Source organism: Mauremys reevesii, linkage group 4 (genome assembly GCF_016161935.1).
Source record: "Mauremys reevesii isolate NIE-2019 linkage group 4, ASM1616193v1, whole genome shotgun sequence".
In the NCBI taxonomy this organism is placed as follows: domain Eukaryota; kingdom Metazoa; phylum Chordata; order Testudines; family Geoemydidae; genus Mauremys; species Mauremys reevesii.
Window position 1 is genome coordinate 62,667,102 of NC_052626.1, and position 21,875 is coordinate 62,688,976.

Consider the following 21,875-nt stretch of genomic DNA (forward strand, 5'->3'; position numbering starts at 1 on the left):
TAATCTTCACCATCCACGAGATACTTAAATATTAGAGAGAGGTTAAGTAACTTGCCTAAGGTGACATGACAACTCTAGCAAGGCAGGCCAGAACACAAGGGTCTCTCTATTCCAGTCCAGTGGTAAATCCACAGTCTTTACTTCCCAATTGGAAGCACACATGAATGTTACACTTTCTGGTCATTCCATATAAAAGCTATCACAGCTGATAGATTAAATCATTCTAAATTATCAAGTGAAGGAATTAATTCCACTCAGAATGAATTAAGCTGAGACAGAACATCTTAGTATAAAGAACTTTTATTTTTTCCTTTTTTTTTGTTTTGCTTTATAAAGTTCCATTAATATGTTCACAGCTTTGCACCAAAATGAAAGAGGAAAGGCCAAGTCATTCTGTGCACATGATCCACACAGCTTTACTTAGGAAATACTAAACAGCCACATTATTTTATCTCACTTTCATTCTTCCAAAGACTAGGTTTAACATTTGTAACAAAATGAAGTTGGAGAAGCTGGCAGGCACATATTAAAAACACGTTACCTACACAGATTGCTCTTTATTTTTACTAATAAATAGTTTACAAACAATAACTGAAACTATTTCAATAATCTTGCTTGCATATTCTACAATTTGGGACTATCTAGACTATGTCCAGGCAGTAGTACTATACATACCTGAAAACATCTTAAATTTCATCTTGTATTTGTGTTTAGTCACAAAAGGGAAGTCATCCTGTCATGAGCACAGATTTATCCACAAGAATCTAATGTTTGCTAGAACTTGATTTGCATTTATATGTTTTGTTGTTTTTCTTTGTTTATTTTGATCCAGCAGTGTGAAGGTCTGCAAATATGCACAGAAAATCTTACACGTGTGCTGTTTCACAACAGGCTTTGACAACAAATTCCATTTATCATCATATATTTTGACCACACATTTTTGAAGTCTGCATTCTAAACACTTGCCACAAGAAGGCAAACAGAAGCTGGGGTATTTAATGCATTTTTGTATCAATGAATTGAAAAGGTTTTCTTTTGCCATGGGTGGAAAAATCCCCCATCTACCTCGAAAATGGCCCTTACTGACCACAGCTCATTAATTAAGGCGTCTTGGGGGGCGAGGGGGAGTGAGAAACACTAAACCATCATCAACTAGCTACCATTTCTTCCATTAAAGCCCTGCAATTGGGAGGGGAAACGATGACTGAAAAGCAATAACACTGATAATGTATCTACCAATTGGATTGCTGTTTTCTGAGAACAAATAAGTTCTAATTCGGGATATAGCTAGAAGATGACATAAAACTTTTTAGAGCTACTCCATTTATTCCCTCCTCCTTGTGACTGGAGGTGGAGTAGGCGAACATCATGTAGAATTCACAGATTCTTCTTAAAAAAAAAAAAATTTACAGTGGAAAGGTTTCCTGAAGATTATCTTCTGTGATACATAACCTATTTCCTATGTTACCACAACACGATCATGTTCTGATCACTTACATCCACTAAACATGATCATGGCATAAGCCAAATATCAGTATTGGTTGTTTTTTTGGGGGGGGGGGGCAGCAGCAGGGGGGAGTGGTGCTATGCACTCCAAGAAGACCTTCATATTTTAGTTATACACCATACACAGCCCTTATCCAATATATAAGAAAAATGACATAAAAACAAAGCCCCACTTTTCTCTATTTATTTTTAACTCTTTCCTTTCAAGAAAAGCCAAATAAAAACAGTCTTGAACACTGCTTCAGATATGTAGTATTGCTTTCCTAGAGACATCTATTCTTTCAACAAATATTCCCCTTTCCCAAGACAATTTCTAGTTCTTCTTTGAGTGGAGGGATGCCAGATGTCAGACTCCTGTGTGGATTCAGGGATGGGGGACCAAATTTGCCTAATAAACCCAGATTTTAAATTTAAAGCCCTAACGAAAAATTAATTTATCAACTACTGTCCCTGCAATTTTCTTAGTGCCTGGAAGAACTACGTGGTCATTAATTAAATCCACCCAGATTTCCAGTTGAGCAGGTAGGAAAGTGGATAATACAGATGGGCCAAAAACTAAACCCCATATCAAAATGCCCCTCAACTTTGGGGAAGTTCAGATCTTCATGATAGCTTTGTGGCTTAGGACTCTGCTAAAACTTTTTTAAAACTCATCCACCTACATAATTTCCCCTGACCACCACTAATTCTAATATTTAATCAACATCTGTTTCTTTGTAAGCTACCAAACATAGGCACCCAGATGGGAATCACAGTTAGTTCTCTCCTTCTGGCATAATAGAAGGCTACATTTCATCAATTTCAACTACACTGGGAGGACAGTTTAAAAAAGTTAACCAAAGAAAATATTTCAGATGTCTTGAAATGAACTAAAAAGAGTTGGAAATCTTTGTTCGTTCTCATCTAACTAAATAAAAACAAAAACATCCCACAACCCCCCCCCACCACCACCTCACACACACCCTTATAAAGTAGTCAGGAACACAAATGAAAAGTGTGAGAACGGCATACCTTGCAATACTTAATATAGTGAAAACAACATTCACACATTCTTGCAAACACAGTCATTGACAGTCTCCCAACATATTAAAGAAATGGGGAAACAGTGCAAAAGTACCACAAGGAAAAGTAACAAAATGCACACACACACACACACCAGTCCTCAGAATGCACTCCACAAGCTTGTCCTTAATACACATGGCTCTGTACCTTCACTTCAAATCACATTCTGCTAAGAATATCCTAAAAAATTCACATTGTTTCTTCCACACCTTTGCATGCCACTTTCCTATTGTGTGAAAGCTCCTGAATGTCAGTGGTTTAGGAGGTGTTTTGTAAGCCTTCCACAGCCTTCTGTTTTAAGACTGAGTTGCCAAAAAATCCCACCATGCACACACAAAAAATACACTGCTCAGCGAGCTCCTTGAATTAGACTGGCACTTAAAGTACTCCATCCTTAGGCCACAGCAACAACATCAAGGCTCCCGGTGCAATTCTCTGCTTTTCTTTGGAGAAGTCTTTTCACAAAAGAAAAAAAACTTATCAATATATTAAGAACCTATTTCTTTAAAAGTCTTTCAACCATGAGGACTCCTACAGCTCAGGAAACAAGGTGGGCACTTTATTCCATTGCTAAAGTTAAAGAGATACAAGAAAAATACTGATTTTGTGTAACTACAAAGATTTCTCACCCCTCTGCCAGACAACATAAAAGGATGATGTTCAGAGACTCTTTGATTTAGTAGCAGGGCAGAGTACGTGGCAGGCTTTCCTCAATCACTTCAGTTTCTCCATTACCAAAAAGCAAGGCTATAACATTACATTAATCTGAATTAGGAATATTTAAACCTTGACCTCAGTAACTGAAGAGACACCAGATGAAACACTGAGCATATTCAACCTCTTCAGCAGGTTCTGGACTTGCCTAGGAAAAAAGCAGTTTCTGCCACTAGGTTTCTTTTTGCCTTCTTTGCACATCTAGTGATAACTCTTACTTTCCTGTACTGAGCTGATGATATTAAAAGGGAGGGAAGATCACACTTTGCTACCTTCACTTAGTCTCATCACCTAGAAGGTGTGTGCGGAAGGGGGAAAGGATGGAGGTGGGGAGGGACCAATCCCACAAACAGCTTTTTCTATTTTTCAGTACCTGCTGGACAAATGAGATTTCAGTCCCCCTCAGGAGTAAGTAAGGAGCAAATCAGACCACTAGAAACAAGCATGGCCTTCCTTTTATGGCAGTTTGCGGTATCTTAAAAGCATTCGTAGAATGAAGTCTTCTACAGATGATATGCACTTTGTACCCTCAGCTTCTGCTTGAGATCCTTGGAATCTAAAATCCTGCTCCACACCCAGCAGCTCTCTGTTGCACACTTCCATGATAAACTCGAGTGATTGCGAAGCGGATACAAATAAAGTCAGTTTATACTGGAAACTGAGCAACACCAAAATGGCTGTGTTCAGACATGTGGTGCCTGTGCATCGGCTCAGTAAACTGACTTTCCATAAAGAGTCAGGATTGCAGTGCCAGTCAACAACATTCTGTGTGAAATCTCAACTAAAATAAGTTATGAAATCCACCAAAATAAACTACCAGAAATCAGGAATCCAGCTCTGGTGTTGTATCAAGACAGTAGTGGTTGTCAAAATGCAAAATACAAAGCTGGCATTACTCTCTGTACTGTCTGCCACTAAGGTCCCTAGTCTTTTAATTTGTTAGAGATCACTGAGTGGGTGTATGAAGGAAGAAGTCAGGCTGCTTTGCGGCTGCAACACCTCAAAAAAAGTGTCTGCCCTCATCACAAATCTCCTTAGAGAATGTAATGTGCAGGACAGTGAAATCCAGTCAGTCACTGTGCATTTTACCAATCAGAGCAACCTTTAAACAAAGAATAATCAAAATGTCAAAGCATAAATTGCAGTTAACATTAAAAAAAAGGAACCACTTCATTCCAGTTTCCCATTAAAATACTGTATAGTTTTATGAGGACAGCCAACATTTGTAATGGAAATTCAGTGCTAACTCTCTGTGGAACTTGTGTCTTTCTAGTTAGAAATATTTTATTAAAATTGGCTAAAAAATGAAAATATGTGTGGGATTTGCATACAACATGAAACAGCTGAACACTACTCGCGCCTTGGTTAAATCCTTGCACATTTGAAGGTGAGTTATTGAATGCTGGCAGCTAGTTTTATCTCAGTCAGAATACCCCTCTGAATGCCTGATCTTAGACGCACAGAATGCACTTCTTCAAATGGGCAGACAAGAGGGGATGCTCGTAGTGTCTTCTGATGAATAAAAACTGGACAAAAAACTGAACACAGTTTGGTCTGAGTGTTAATGGGCCGCTCCCATTTCTACAGAGTTGCATGTGACATGCAGTCTCTGTAGTACGGCAGTTAGGCCCCACTCCCTTTTTCCACTCCAAGGAGGAAAAGGAGGAGGAAAGAGGACGGGACAAGAGGTGAATGATGCATGGAATAGTTCTGATGTACAAAATTACTTCCCAATATGGGAAGTGAAAAGCTTCATGAGTCGATTCTGCTGTCATCCGTGGCATGTCTTTCAATGTGTCCTGCAGCATCCTGGAGGGAGAGGAACAGAGAACAAGTCATTAAAGAATGAGTGCAAAGGGTTCTAGAAGCCACAGTACACCGCATTCTGACCACATTAAGAAATCACTGGCTTGCAGAAGATATTAACAGCCGGCAATCCATATCAAGGTGCCTAGCAAGCAAGACATGAACTATGGTAGAACAGCATTATAAAACCTATGCTAAAAGCTTCTGAGCGGGGGTGTTTATAGAAAATGTAACTAGCAAGGTTCTCAGGTAATCCCTGTTCATACTATTTAGGGGGAAATTAATAGAATGCTGCTAGCACCTGCTAATTTAAACATAATTGTAATCATCACAATTCTGACTACAGTCGCCAAGGGGAATGGAAGTGTCTAGTGCAGGGGTGGGCAAACTTTTTGGGCCGAGGGTCACATCAGGGTGGAGAAATTGTATGCAGGGCCGGGGCAGGGGATTGGGGTGCGGGAGGGAGTGCAGGGTGTGGGAGAGGGTGCGGTGTACAGGAACGGGCTCAAGGCAAGGGATTGGGGCAGAGGAAGGGTTCGAGGTGTATAAGGGGGCTCAGGGTGCAGGAGGGGTGTGGAGTGCAGGAGGGGGCTCAGGGCAGGGGTGCAGACTGTGGGAGGGGGCTCAGGGCAGGGGGCTGGGGTGCAGGAGGGGTGTGAGGTGCAGGCAGGGGGCTTAGGGCAGGGAGTTGGGGGGTGGGGTACAGGCAGGGTTCGGGCTCTGGCCCGGTGCCACTTACCTAAAGCGGCTCCGGGTTGGCAGCAGCATGCACCAGGGCAGGCTCCCTGCATGCCAGTCCTGACCCCACGCTGTGCCAGGAAGCGCTGTGGCCCCTGGGGGGTGGCAGAGGGGGAGGGCTCCGCGTGTGCTGCCCTTGCCGCACCTCCAGATACCTCCCCTGAAGCTCCCATTGGGGCGGTGCCTGGAGGCAAGGGCAACACACGAAGCCCTCTGCTACACCCCCCCCCCTGCCCCGGGGCCACAGGGGAGTCATGCTGGCCGCTTCTGAGAGCAGTGCGTGGCCCACGGTGCCACGGGGGGCAATCTCGCGGGCCGGATCCAAAGCCCTGAGGGCCCACATCAGGCCTGCGGGCCGTAGTTTGCCCACCCCTGGCCTAGTGATATACTGTAGGGATCGGCTTTGTCTTATTTATCATCTTCCCTGGGGTGCTATATTGAGGGAGGTGGTCACTTGCTAGGCACTGTATAAATATAACTCCTAGGGGGATTCTGTGCCCCTGCGCGGATGCAGAATTTGTATGGCTCACATTTTTCTGTGCCCCCTGAGCAGAAAAATGCAAAAATAAATCTGCCAGGGGACATGCACCTCTTCTCCGGCAGCTCAGGCAGCACGTCTGTTCCAACATACCTGGAGCAGCCTCAGAGACAGAAGCTGGGGGCTGGGTGTGCATGCCTGCGTGATCACCATTGGGGGGGGGCTGGGTGTACATGCGTACACACACTGTCCCTCTCCCGTGCTACTGCAGCTCACTGGTGTGGAAGGGTAGGGCTTTTTATTATGCACAAGGCTGGCTAGAGGCACAAATGTAGCAGCCGTGCCTGAGTTAATTGATTCATTCTCTGATGCACTAGCAGCCTGACTGTAGTTAGTAACATGTTAGTCTCTAAGGTGCCACAAGTACTTCTCTTCTTATTGTTAAAGGTGCTGTTGACGGTTAATTGATCTCATTCTCTGAGGCAGAAATGTAGCAGCCTGACCTTTAACGTTATATGTTGTTAATGTTGCTATTGCTAGTTAACTGTTCCCATTCTCAGTCAATTCCCCTAGGCGCATAAAACCTGTGAAAGTTTTAAGTTCTCTACATTGCCAGCATGATGTAAAGGAGCCTTATTATAAATGACAGTAAGGGAATCAGCTAGGAAGATCTATGTGCTTTCTCACTTTTTTCCTGTGCCAAAGTGGCACAATGGGGTTAGATTGCAGCTCAGGATTTATTGTACTTACCCATTAAAAAAAAAAAAAAAAAAGAGGACTGAAGGCAAATAAAACATGTACCGAACAGTCAATAAAAGGTCAGGACAATCAGAACCAAGCACTTCCCAAAGTACCCAGCCAGGTCCAGGACGATGACTAGAAAAACTGTATGACTTTCATGTGTGGAAGTCTGAGCAATTTAAAAAGTATGAAAAAGTTCACAGAATTTTTAATTTTTTGGTGCAGAATCCCCCCCCCCAGGAGTGAAATATGCAGGAGACATGATTCCAGCCCCAAAGAGCTTATAGTAGAATTAAAGATGCAACAAGGGAACGTAAACAGTAGGTGGGAATGGGGGAGGGAGAACAGTGGAGGGAGGAGAGTAATTAAGTAAGATCACATGATTACAAATACTAGTTACATGTACAATTTGGTAGCCATGACTAAAGCTCGGTGTTTGTCACGGAGATCATGGATTCTATTACTTTCCGTCTGCAGTGGCCTGTGTGGTTGGCCTGGGAGCTGCCCGAGCAGCCCCATGGCCAATCGCGCCAGCCACTGCTGGGACAGTCTTGCCCCCCCCCCCCCTCCAGCAGCAGGAGTTTAGGTTGGGGGGGGCTCCGGGCGGGGGGGGTGGGGTGCGGGGCGGTGCTTATCTGGGGGGGGGCTTCCCAGAAGGGGGACAGGAACTCCCCTCCCTCAGCTCTTAGCTCTGTGCGCTGCCCCTGCCTGCAGCACTGCCCCCGCAGCTCCCATTGGCCACGGTTCCCAGCTAATGGGAGATGCAGAACTGGGGTTTGGGGGCAGAGCAGAGGCAGCACATGGAGCTAAGAGCTGGAGCTTGCAGCTTCCCAAGAGCTAGGTAGGGCACCTGTCTCAGCCCTGCCAACCCCTCCCCCCCAAACACGCAGCACCCCTCCCGAGCATCTGCAGCGCCCCCGTCCCTTCCCCCTAGCACCTGCACCCCAATCCCAAACCCCCCCGCCCCCCCCCAAACACACCTACTTATTTTAGTCAGGGGTATATAGTAAAAGTCATGGACAGGTCACAGGCCGTGAATTTTTGTTTACTGCCCATGACCTGTCCATGACTTTTACTAAAAATACCAATGACTAAAACATAGCCTTACCCATGAATACTTTTAGAGGCCAATTCCCATCCCTTTTCTGAAGTATAAAATATAAAAAGTACATCAGTAATCCCAATGGAGATCCAGCTATTATCAGTTTTCATACAACTAATTTGGGTTACATTCTGCCACCCCGCTCACGTTGAATGGTATGCAGTTCAGTGAATAATCCTATCCTTTAAAAGAGGAAGGAAGGTGGCAAAGCCTGGCCCTATGATTATATATTCCTTCTCATCTCCAAACCACAGTTTAATTTAGAATTTTTGAGATTTGCTCTTGGGCTGTTTTCACTGTATATAGATTTTAGAAGATTGATGAAAGACTTCAGTTCTGATTTTCAGTCCTCAAACAACCCTCTCTTCATTGTGTACTTTTTATAGCATTCAACAAAAAGAAGGCCTAGAATCAGAATGGTTTGATTGCTAAGCATGGCAGATTTTGCTTTATACTTTAATCCAGGTAACGTCAGGCTCTCGTACCCCCTTTTTGTAGTTCTGGCCAATGAGAACCACAGATCTCCCAGCTTTGCTAACACTGACTCAGAAATCTCTTTGCATCATCTGTATTTAATTTGTTAAACAAAACCAGCCATGTTCATTTTAGGTCTGTTCCAAGAAGGAATGCTTCCCAAAAATGGAGAAAAAGAATTATTATTATTTTCCACTTAAAAGACAGCAAATCATGGAATAAAAACCCAGTTAAAAAGGCAACAGTTACGCTTTTCTTTAAAAGGCAAATTTCCATTCCTCGGCACAAGCACAGTGGTTCTTTAATGTTTGGAAAATGCCAACCACATTGTGGGAACTATCAGCAACAAATTGTGTGTCTTATTTTATACTGTTTTAAAATGACCATGTGTCTCAGAACAGACTAAGGGTGCACTGGGAATTGTATATCGAGGGTCAAGTCCTGCTGAACTTACTTATATAAATACTTTTACTGAATTCAATTAAAACTATCTGCATGACTAAGGCTATCAAGATTTGACCATTAGTAGGGTCCTACATGGAAAATAAGCAAGTCCAAATTATGGTAACATGGTCTGTACTTTATATCTAAGATTCTATCATCCTGTATACTTGCTTACTCCGCTTTCCGCCAGACCACCATGCAAATCCAATTTCTTCACCACGTACCTGCTTGGAACCTTTCCTGGAAGTGAAGAAGGCATCACAGTTCTTCCAGCGACATTTTAGGGTCTGAAAATGTGGGTTGGTGTGATCTGTTAGCAAGTGTTGTTTCAGGTGGTCCACAACTCCAAATATCAGTGAACATCCATGCCACTGGTGGGAGAGAGTATCGTAATAAGCCGGGGGTGGGTGGGGGGGGGCGAGGTGAGGGAGGAGGGGAAGAGAAAGAAAAGTCAGATAATGCTTTCATTCCTGCTGCCCAACAATATTCCACCAAAGAGTTTCTTTCACACACTGTCTCCACACTTAATCCTTCCTCATATCAAACTACAGAGTTCACATTTTCAAACTGGTTTGGGAGGTTGTGGGAGCTTCTTAACTGGACGTTTTCAAAAGGAGGGTGAAAGGTTTAGCCACAACAACGACATCTTGGCAGGGGTTTAGACTAGATGACCCTTGCTGTCCCTTCGAACGGTATGATTCTATGATTCCATTAGCATCAGTTTTAGGGAGGAATGAAATTGGTGCAACAGTAGCATAAGGCCCTGTGTTGTCTTTTCTAGTCAAGCTAAGTCTAAAACAAATAGGCTCTCAATGGAGCTTTATAGCTATTAAACTTGCCAGCATGAAAATTCATCAGAAACAAAAGTGCACTTCTTTGGCACTACCACGTTATTGTGCAACTGGAAATATCTAGTGGTCCAGAAAAACAGGAGGTAAGAGGTTCTTGTTTCTAAAGAAAACAAAACAAGATTTAGATGCAAGACTAATGTTGCTAACATTAGTGCAACTGTTTCTGTGCACAGTGGGTGCAGTAAAGTAAAAGCTTTCTGTTTCATAAGTTGGCACGTGCCACACATTCAGCTTGAAACAGTCAATATAAGAGAAAGATTTTTAAAAACGATCCCTTATCTACCTCAAAACATAGCACCTGCCATCTACTATAGGGTTCCTGGCAAGGCAGCTGCTCCAAGAAGTTAAACTATCTTCACAGTGGAGGTTAAAAGATGTGTGACTGGCTAAACCGAAAGAGTGTTCTAAAATGAATCTGTTCCATCCCTTGATTTCTGTCCAGACACAGGAGATTGGTCTAGAAACTATAATAAAGAAGGATAAAGAACTGAACACTAGAAATGCTTTGTTCTTTACCCAGCAACGGTAATTCTGCATCAGGTTAAGCCGCACCGCTTGGACGCTGCCATCGTAGCAGCCAGTGTAGATCTGTGAAGAAAAAATTATGAAAGAGAAAAAAAAGAAAGATGTGTTTTTAAAGAGATAACAGGCAAAAAGACCAAGTACGAAACATACGAAGTGGAAAGCCTATGCATTTAAGGCTTCCAATTTTGAAACACTTCTTAGATCTAACATTTAAAAATATTGTTTTTCGAACAAAGTCATTGAAAGAATTTTGATTCCAAAACCGCGCTGCACACCTGAAACATGTAGAGAACCAAAATGAGAAATTAACTCACCTATTTCCATATACAAACTAAATGCAAAACAATTTTTTTTTTTTGCTGTTTATAGTGTAAATTAGATTGTAAAAATCCTTTCAATTTTAGTAGTGTTATTAACAGGTAAGTTAAAAAATTATTCTTCAACGTGACAGAGTCCCTTAAAGACATTTCCAGGTCTGTAAACCATATTTAACTGGTTTACAGACCATCTAGAAGTTTGCTGTTTCTGATCTCTAACAAACAGCAGTAAACTGATGGCTAATAGTTCAATTTTAATTTTGGAGAAATGTGAAGCTAACAGATAGTTGAGAATATGATGTGTTATTTCTTAATTGATATCTTCTGATAGTGGAAATATCTATCTGCTACAGGGAAGGGACTATACCCTAGTGTTCAAACAGATACAGAAGAGTGAGAGAATGACCACTGTATAGTACACTTCACTGACTGCTAATCTGAAGCTTCATTTGTGTCTAGATGCCTAAAGCATCTCAGAAATATGGTACAGCATAAATCTTGGACCACAATCACACAGCTTGGGCACAGTTAAATCTCAAATTCAGCCCCATGAGAAGCGGGGCTAGGAAAAAAAATACACATTTCCCATAGCGCATTGGTTCTCAGTTTTCCTACACTTCACTCTTTTGTTATTACAAATTTGAAAAATCAGAAATATTAAGCACTTCCTATTTTAACTCTCATTTTATCAAAGTTCAAGAACAAGTTTTCAACTTCACATTCACAAGAGTTTTTAAGGGCATCCAGCTTAAGCAGGCAAGTACTCAGATCTTTGTGTATACTATAAACCCTAACCAGCATGTGCATCAGGGTATTTGTATACCTAAATCAGTTAAAAAAAAAATTTCATGCACTTCAGCATGTGCTAATTTGAAAACATGGTCCTGAAAGTTGGAAGTGGTTTGACTGTGAGTGAAGTCTTACTAAGTCTAGTCATATAGCTGCTAGAGAAAATGTCTGAAACAGGACAGAGACACTTCAAGAATTACTTAGGGTTTTAATACTTTAACTGTTCTGATTATAGTAATGATGCACACTATGAAGATGAAATTAATGCCTTATGTCTAGCTGATGGAGATATAGTCATGAAATTATGATACAATATTAGCAATCAAACAGAGCTCAATTTTCCTAACACAATTTAGCATATGAACTATTTTCCAGAATTGCTACATTGCTATATTTAGCTGGTATATAAACAGCTTTTCTTTATTATCATTATTATTATTATTATTCTTTTGACTGCCATTTTAAATGGTCCTCTCTCTAGTCGAGTCAGGAAAGTTAAAATAATTAAATCATCTACCACTGATATCAATAAACTCTGAAATCAACACTATCATCAGCTAACAAACAAGACTTTCTATTTTAGATCAATGAAAGGAGGAGAGTTACCATGCTCTTATGAATAGTCATACACATGATCATATCTGTGTGTCCTCCGTAGACTTGCAAACGGTCATGAGACTTGGGAAGAAAAGAAAACAAAATGTTGGGCATTTAATAGTTTGACATTTTGCAGGCATTTTTTATTGGCTTGCATAATCAACAGTGACTTTTTAAGAGTTAGGAGCACTGATTATTACACGTGGCTTGTAAGGGCCTCATGGGTGCCACATTCTGCAATCACATTGTACTATCTACTATGTGCTACTAATTTCTTAATTAATAACATGGATCCCACCATTTTTCCTTAGCCTACTCTTTCAGGCCTATTGAAAGGCTAGGTTGGACTCCTTTCAGAACCTGTCAACACCACTAATCAGCTGGAGGGATTGTTCAGCAATAAAAAGCATTTGTTCTTCAGGGGCTGAGAATATTGCCTCCCTGGTCCTCCCAGCTCCTGCCAAGTCAACATGCAAGAAACTATGAGAATCCAACCCCTGTTTTTTGCATGAGAGTACTGACTACTAGGGAGTGGCCATTAAACTAATCCAGTTTACAGGGACCGACTACATGCCACTCAGCCTTTCAAAGAACAGAAAATTAATTGTCCAGAATCATTTGGGAAAAAAAAAAAGTTAGTTTCTTCTATAGTTAAAATGAGTGCAACCAGAGAACCAGCCTGGCTGATGCAAGTGATTATCTGTTGAATTATTCTAAAACTCCATAGCTCATTGGTCAAGGAGAAGGTTGAGAATTTAAAGTGGTAGAAGAGGGAGGGGCTGGAAACTAGGAAGTAAAGATAATTAACATGGTATTTTGCTCAGGAGCTTCTGAAATGTACAAAAAATGGAATAGATAAGTTCTGTTCCTGGACATCATTTATTTTCTTACCTGTAGCTCATAAACACGGACAAATTTATCCAAGCAAGCAGTTACCATCACCTTCCCTAGGATGTTCACAACAGTTACTGCATGATTATGGCCTTTATAGATTCGTACCAGCTCCCCTGTCTGTGCCAAGACAAGGAAGAAAGAACACCCATTAAATCATGAAAACAAATGCAAACAGCAAGTCTTCAGGTTTCTCATTGAAATAATAGTTTTATTATTCATTATATTACATAAGTGCCTAGGGGCTAACAAAGAATAAGGCCCCATTGTATATAGCACCATACAACATATCATAAGACAAATACCCCATCCCAAAGAGCTTACAATCTAAATAGATAAGGCAGGAAAAGGGATACAACATACAAGCAGAGTAATAGTATGCAACATCATGTTAGTGCCATGATTATTTGCATTTATTGTTTGTTACTTAAATCTTTTGGGTTTTTTTTTTTGTTTTTTGTTTTTTTTAAATGGAGGGAATTTGCTAAAAGGAAAAACAAACGAAGGGCAGGGGAGACATGATGAACAGCCAAATCACCACAGGAGAAAGAATGTTCAGTGTGAAAACTGCAGAAAGCAGTGTGATGACCTTAGCAGCATCTGACACTCCCTGGTCAAACTGCTTCTGCAGCTGCTTTGCTGGCTTCAGTCTCAGGCCAACTCCTCCCTGCGGTCTCTTTTCCCACAGCCACATGGTTGGGAGGGAAAGAGAGAGAACCCTTACTCCTGGGGCAATTCTGTGCCACTGCGGAATGCAGAATTTCTGGTCACCACTGGACTCTGCAGAGCCCAACTTGCAGTGAGTAGAACGCCCAGCCTGGTGGGGCTGGAGGCTCTTTGATCCTCATTCTTCCGGAAAGGAGAGGGCCTGGGAGACCCAGCCAGCTCTGGCAAAGGGTGAGGAAGGGCAGGGCCACACATCATGGACCCCGGCAGGAAAGTAAAGAAGTTGGGGAGAGGAAAGGCTCTGGGGGTGCTGGTTTCTGGGCCGGGAGCTGCCCCACAGCTGGGGTCCATGGGGGAGAAGGAGGGGACTGGTGTCCAGGGGCTGCCCTGCAGCTGGGCTCTCGCAGGAGGGGTCTCTGGGTATAGGGGCTGAGGGATGCCCTGTGTCTGGACTCTGGGGGGATGCTGGTGTCTGGGCTGGGGGGTGCCCTGCAGCTAGGCTCTGGAGGATGGGAGTGCAGGTGTCTGGGCTCTGCGGTCTCCACCCAACTCCCTCCAGCAACCCCCAGCTGGAACTGGATTGTTGTAGGGGTTTCTTTAAACTTTCTTTTTTGCTGTTGTCTGTATTGTTGACATACTTGTTGACGGGTATTTTGAAATAACTTACCAAAATAATTGAAACTGGAGTGATTATATTGTGTTATTTTGACAAATAAAATATGCAGAATTTTAAAATATTGTGTGTAGAATTGTTAATTTTTTTGGTGCAGAATTCCCCGAGGAGTAGGCAGCCATATGTGTCCTACTGCCCCCAGATGAGGGTCTCCCCTTCACTGCTGCGGGTCCAAGGGATTCTGGAGAAAGGGATAGTCCCCATCTTTCTCCTGCCCCTCCCAGCCAAGTACAGCAGTACCTATTTAAACTGCCTTTGTAACTGCTGTGCTAACTTTAGTCTTGGGCAAGCTCCTTTTCAAAGTTTTAAATGCTTACTCATGCCCACCTGATACATTTAATTGAACATTATATATTTCTCAGGTATGTATCTCACTTAAAAAGTAATTGCAGTAGCTTTTATCTTGCTTATAGAGACCCAAAGTCAAACCAAAACATGACCTGAAGTTACCAGCTGCAGTTTCCTAGACGTCCTATAGTTTCCTCATTTCCAGCTTTCTGCTCCATTTGGTAAAGCATAATTTGTGACAAAGTACACTTGCAAACATATTACCACAACCACTCGGAACTGGTACTTGCCCCCGCCCTGAAGTTTAAGAGGCAGAACCAGCAGTTGCTAAACAGAATTAACCACATTACCATTGGCACCAAATACATCACCAGACTAATTATTCTGTGTCCACCACTTTGCATCATGGCTTTTGGCATTTTTAATTAATCTATGATACAGTTTCAAAGCAAGGCAGCATTTTCAAAAGAGACAAGGGAGTAATCCTATTGGTGCGAGTTGGGGATTGGAAGTCAGGATTTCTGATTTCTATTTCTAGCTCTGCAGTTGACCCATCGACATCTAGTCACACCTCCTGAATAATACAGGACATCAGACTTTCCTGAATTAGTTCCTGTTTGAACTAGAGCACATCTTTTAGAAAAACATCTTATCTTGATTAAAGAATTTCTAGTGATAAAAAAACCTACTACAACCCTTGGTAAGCTGTACTAATAGTTAATTACTCACTGTTGAAAATGCACGCCTTACTTTTTAGTCTAAATTAGTCTAGCTTCAACTTTCAGCCACTGGATCTTGTAATACAGTTATTTGCTAAACTGAAGAGCCTTCTGTTCCACATGTAGGTACTTACAGGCTGTGAACAAATCACCCCTTAACCTTCTCTTTGATAAGTTAAATATATTGAACTCCTTGAATCTCTCATTAAAAGGCACATTTTCAAATCCTTTTATCATTCTTGTGGCTCTTTTCTGAACCCTCTCCAATTTTCAATATCCTAGGAATGAAGGATAATGTTTACAAAGTGCTCTGAGTTCCTCAGATAGAAAGGAGCTATACAACATAGTGTAAGAGTCACCATATCCTCTTAAGCATATGGGCTTCCAAAGAAATTCTCATTGCTTTTATTACCTCAACAATAAAAGCTATTTAGGGTTTCAAATATTTGAATGACTTACATGTATATTGTGGGCGTGGACAGATTGGTCACTGGAGCCACTGAACACCAGATCATTCACAACCTTTTAAAGAGGACAATAAAACAGTTAGTTTTGACTTCTCTATAATTTTTAATATATGAGTGAAACACATACACACTACTTGAGTAAGGATTTGCTTACTTTAAAGTAGCAATATATTTCACCAAGGGGTACTGACTTCACAAATACTTCCTCCTGTATCCTCTACCCACTCCAATCTTTTAATATAGTGTGAAGAACCCCTTAAAATTAATTATTCAATGTCTAGCTACAACATTAGGAAACACATTAAGCTGCCCAAATGGTAAACGGTGACATTTATACACTACACACACACACACACACGGGATGTCAATTAATCGTAGTTAACTCGCAATTAACTCAAAAAATTAATCATGATTAATCGCACTTACAACAATACAATACCAATTGAAATTTATTAAATATTTTTGGACTTTTTTCTACATTTTCAATATTGATTTCAGTTACAACACAGAATACAAAATGCACAGTGCTCACTTTATATTATTTTTTATTACAAATATGTGCACTGTAAAAATGATAAACAAAAGAAATAGTATTTTTCAATTCACCTCAATTGCAGATTTTTTTTGGTTACATAACTGCACTCAAAAACAAAACAGTGTAAAACTTTAGAGCCTACAAGTCCACTCAGTCCTATGTCTTATTCTTCCAATCACTAAGACAAACAAGTTTGTTTATTTCTTATTTACAATGTCACCTGAAAGTGAGAACAAGTGTTCACATGGCACTTTTGTAGCTGGCGTTGCAAGGTATTTACCTATCAGATATGCTAAACATTCATATGCCTTTTCCATTCTTCGGCCACCATTCCAGAGGACATGCTTCCATGCTGATGATGCTCATTAAAAAATGTGTTAATTAAATTTGTGACTGGACTCCTTTGGGAGAGAATTCAATGTCTCCTGCTCTGTTTTACCTGCATTCTGCATATATTTCATGTTATAGCAGTCTCAGATGATGACCCAGCACATGTTTGTTTTAAGAACACTTTCACAGCAGATTTGACAAAACGCAAAGAAGGTACTGATGTGAGATTTCTAAAAATAGCTACAGCACTCGACCCAAGGTTTAAGAATCTGAAGTGCCGTCCAAAATCCAAAAGGGACGAGGTGTGGAGAATGCTTTTAGAAGTCTTAAAAGAGCAACACTCTGATGTGGAAACTACAGAACCCAAACCACCCACCCACCCAAAAAGTCATCCTTCTGCTGGTGGCATCTGACTTAGATGATGAAAATGAACATGCGTCAGTCTGCACTACTTTGGATCGTTATCAAGCAGAATCCATCATAAGCATGGAAGCATGTTCTCTGGAATGGTGGTTGAAGCATGAAGGGACACATGTAGCTGGCGTTGCCAGATGTGCTAAAGATTCAACAGTGCCATGCGAATGCCTGTTCTCACTTTCAGGTGACATTGTTAACAAGAAGCCGGCAGCATTATCTCCTGCAAATTGTAACCAAACTTGTTTGTCTGAATGACTGGCTGACCAAGAAGTAGGACTGAGTGGACTTGTAGGCTCTAAAATTTGACATTGTTTTATTTTTGAATGCAGATTTTTTGGTACATAATTCTACATTTGTAAGTTAAAACTTTTATGATAAAGAGATTGCACTACACTACTTGTATGCGGTGAATTGAAAAATATTTTTTTTTATTTTTACAGCACAAATATTTGTAATAAAAATGAATATCAAGTGAGCACTGTACACTTTGTATTTTGTGTTGTAATTGAAATTAATGTATTTGAAAATGTAGTAAACATCCAAAAATATTCAAAATAAATGTTTTCTATTGTTGTTTAATTGCAATTAGTTTTTTTAATTGTGCGAATAATCATGATTAATTTTTTTAAGCATTTGACAGCTCTAATATATACATACATACAAAATGTTGCAATTTTTATTTAAAAAGATTGATCCCACATCCCGGACAAAGATATAATTGTGTGTGTTTGGGTCAAATAAAATGCTTTTTTTATCAGCTTTCTTTATAAAATCCATTGTTTTCTTTAGTTAGGGGACCAGCTAAATCTGTTCTGAACAGGACAATGAAGGTTGCCCAGTACAAGTACTTTAAGCATCAGATTGTTTAAGTAGCAGATAGGCTTCTATGACAATCTGCACCCTTATGTTCACCCCCTTTACAATACTTATAATTTTTGTACAAAATATGCCTTGTGAGGTGTATCATTTGAAAACTCAATTTGCTGATCATTATTGTCCTAGTAAAATGTGTCTGGCAACACTGTATGTAATGTTATAAGTCTACTGCATGATATTACTGAGACATATTCCAAGTCTGCAAAAAAAGCCGCAAATCAGTTCCTCAGAAACAAAAAGCAAATGAACTATAACCTGGTCAAGTGACCATTCTTTGGCAGGAAAAAGGGTGAGAGCGAGAAATTTACATCTTGGCAAAGAAACAGCTGAGTCTCCATAGACTTTCTGTCCCCTTAAACTCAGCTGGAGATGATTTTCAAAGAAAAAGAAAACTATAAAGGGGAACAGACACCCCAAGAGACTCCTCCCTTTCTGTCTGTCCAGGGCATCAACACCACCTGAAGGGCAAGGAAAGTAACACTGAACTGGGGGAGGGGTCCTGGCCAAAAGGAATCCAGCCAGAAAGACTGCTGAAGCATGTGGTGAGAGAGACCTTTGCTTTGAATTCATTTAGCTTATTAAAAAGTAAAACACAACTAATATCTTACTTTTATGCCTCATTACTTGTAAAATCACTTAAAATCCATCTGTCTGTAGTTAATAAACTTGTTTTATTGTTTTATCTAAACCAGTGTGCTTGGACTGAAGTGTTTGGGAAACTCCATTTGAGATAACAGGATTTATACACATTTTCTATTAATGAAATGATGGACTTTATATAAGCTTGTATTTTCCACGAGAGTGGTGGGCAGTATAAGACGCACATTTCTGGGGGAAAGTCTGGGACTGGGAATTTGCTGGTGTTGCTCTGCAGTACAATTCAGGAGTGCCTGGCTATAGCATTTGTACAATATAACTGGGAGTAATTTACATGCTGGAGGCTGTGTGTAAAAAGACCAGGTGTGGTTGCTCTTACAGCAAAGCAGTGTAACAGGCACCCCAGGTTGGAGACTTGAGGGGACACAGCTGTTCAACAGTCCAGACTGTACCTTGAGTAATGTCACAGCTTCATACCAGACTACCAACCCTAGAACCATCCAGGCTTTCACCTCTCAATAACTAGTTAAAATCCAGCTCCAGCTAGTAGCAAGTGAAATGAGTTAGTAATCTCAGTTCAGTTCCTAGCAAACACATCTCAGTGTTCACAATACCGAAACCATCACACAAATGGACCGGGAATCTCAGAATCCTAGGACTGAATGGTCAGAAAGATTAAACTAGATTTTACCCATTAAAAAAAGTATTCACTTCAGCTCAGGATTAAGACAGTGAGGCTATGTGGAAAAAATGTGCTTTGCATCTGCAACTCTGCTCTGTGGACACAAGACAACACCCTACACTGCTACCTATCTGGCACTTTTTAAGCACACAAAATTAAGCCAAAAAAAGTTTGAAGACCACATAAATGTGCTCCAATATGTGTGTAGATGGCAGGAGCAAGTTAATGTGAAAAAAGAGCAGGTCAGGGACAGAGCTGGCAAGTAATGCAGAAAACATATGCATCACGCTTTATGTTAGAGTGGGCACGTTATTAAAATCGATCATTAAAGGTATGTCTACACAAAAGAAGTTGTGCCACTTTAGCTATATACTTAAAGTGATACAGCCCTCCTAGGGTGGCTGCAGTTATACCAGTACAGCTATTCCCATACACCAGTCTAAGACAACTTTCCACCGGTATATCAGCGTCCACACTAGGAGTGGGATTGAATCAATACAACGATTTCCATCACAAAAATCACATTTCTAACCACAATTAGTTATAACAGTATAAACTGAATATAGAGAAGGCTTTTTGAGGGGGGGGGGAGAGCAAGGGGGAAGGGGATATGTCTAAAGGGACATTGTGAGTATTTTCTCCATAGAGTTAATCTTTTCAAAATTTCCAGAGTGAATTACAGGCAAAATAGGCAAGAGTTTCCTTTCTTCCTTCTGGCAAGATGATTGCTCCACCGCCCCCTTGGGCTTCTGAAATCAACATCCCTCTTGCATACACTAGTACTACGAAGTGCAATACAGCAGCACTAGAAAAGGCATCAATTGTGGTAGCAAGGCCAGCAGAAGGAGGTCAAAGTTGCGGAATCTTTTCACAAATGAATGGATTTTTATTTTTAGCCAAAATACAGATAAAATTTCCTACGGCAGCAGTTCTCAACCAGGGGTCCAGGGCCGCAAGCAGATTTCAGGGGGTCTGCCAAAATAAATCAGAGAGCAGGGCCAGCGTCAAACATGCTGGGGTCCAGGGCAAAAAGCCCGAGCCCTGCCGCCCAGGGCTGAAGCCCAAACCCCACCACCTGGGGCTGAAGCCAAAGCCCGAGCAGCTTATCTTTGCGGGGCCCCCAGCAATAGCCCTGCTTGCTTCCCTCTAACGCCAGCCCTGGCTTTAAAATACTGGATATGCAGAAAAACAGTTGTTGTTGCACACATGGAGTGTGGAATTTTTATAGTATGTTGGGGGGAGGAGGTGGACTCAGAAAGAAAAAGGTTGAGAACCCGTCTGTGGGAATATCAAAATGTTAAAGTACCTGAAATATCAAGTGGAAGTAAACAGTCTCCTTAACAAACAGTGACTACATCATTGGTCAAAAACTATTACTTCCCAAGGTACTTGCCTTCATACAGAGTATTGTTTTGCTATGACCTTCAAGAGTTCGGAGAAGCAGTCCATTTCGAGCATCCCGCACACTGATGGTACAGTCATAGGACCCCACTACCAACAACTTGCGTGCTCCTTCCTGAGCCGTGGCTAGACAGCTGACTGCTCTAGGGCCATGGCATTCAAAGGTATCGATTTGCTTGTTGTTCTGCAAAATAAAGAAGTCAAAAGATTGAAATGAATGTAGATCACTGAGTCCATCCTTCTTCAAGGATATGATTCCTCAGACTGAAGGTATATCTGATATTACTCTTGTACATACCTAAAAAGACAAAAAGGTGCAACTACCACTACTGATGGAATACTGTTTAAGATTACATTTTAATCTTAAAAATCTAAAGCTAATTCTTTGTTCCCTCTGAGAACCCCTAAACAAGTATTCCTAATTTATCATAACTGAGTTTGTTTTGCATTACAAATTTATTTAGCCTCTTTCCAGTGAGCTGTGCTTACAATTTGACCAGTAAGAAAGAGTCATTATTCTTCAGTGGTAGAAGAACAGAACTGCTAGATGAGGGATATGAGCTTAGATATTTCATTATTCTTTAAGTACCACATGATTATGAAGTATGTTTCTTCAGGTTTAATGTGAAAATTCTGTGAAAATAATTTGAGGTTCACTGGCATGATACTTCTGCTCTTGAGCTCTCAGAACAAGCCCTCTTTTTAGATCTCCTTAAAATATGAGCTTATTTTGCTAGGATAGTTTTGAGCAATGAGCCTGGAGTCAATCTAAGACAAGAGTGGCCAACCTGAGCCTCAGAAGGAGCCAGAATTTACCAATGTGCATTGCCAAAGAGCCACAGTAATACGTCAACAGCCCCCCATCAGCTCCCCCATCCCGCTCCCAGCGCCTCCCACCCACTGGCAGCCCCACCAATCAGCACCTTTCCCTCCCTCCCAATTAGCTGTTTTGTGGCATGCAGGAGGCTGGGGGGGGGAGAGAGGGGAGGAGCAAGGGCACAGCAGGCTGAGGAGGGGGTGGGAAGGGGTGGAGTAGGGGCAGGGCCCTTGGCAGAGCCAGGGGTTGAGCAGTGAGAACCCCCCGGCACATTGGAAAGTTGGCACCTGTAGCTCCAGTCCCAGTTGGTGCCAATACTAGGAGTCACATACTAATTTCTGAAGAGCCGCATGTGGCTCCGGAGCCACAGGT

At 41.4% G+C, this 21,875-nt stretch overlaps 1 protein-coding gene across 3 annotated transcripts in view; it reads right to left on the reverse strand.

The window, feature by feature from the left end:
- Positions 1-282: 282 nt before the first annotated feature.
- The window catches only part of ZNF106 (zinc finger protein 106), a 76,705-nt gene continuing 55,112 nt past the window's right edge, over positions 283-21,875 (reverse strand). For all 3 annotated transcript variants that reach the window (XM_039535546.1, XM_039535545.1, XM_039535547.1), the window contains 7 exons: positions 20,679-20,870; positions 15,841-15,903; positions 13,036-13,155; positions 12,154-12,225; positions 10,433-10,504; positions 9,290-9,436; positions 283-5,091 (listed from right to left, as the gene is read on the reverse strand). In XM_039535546.1, the coding sequence (XP_039391480.1) occupies positions 5,035-5,091; positions 9,290-9,436; positions 10,433-10,504; positions 12,154-12,225; positions 13,036-13,155; positions 15,841-15,903; positions 20,679-20,870 (723 nt within the window). In that variant the 3' untranslated portion in view covers positions 283-5,034. The remainder of the gene's footprint in view (positions 5,092-9,289; positions 9,437-10,432; positions 10,505-12,153; positions 12,226-13,035; positions 13,156-15,840; positions 15,904-20,678; positions 20,871-21,875) is intronic.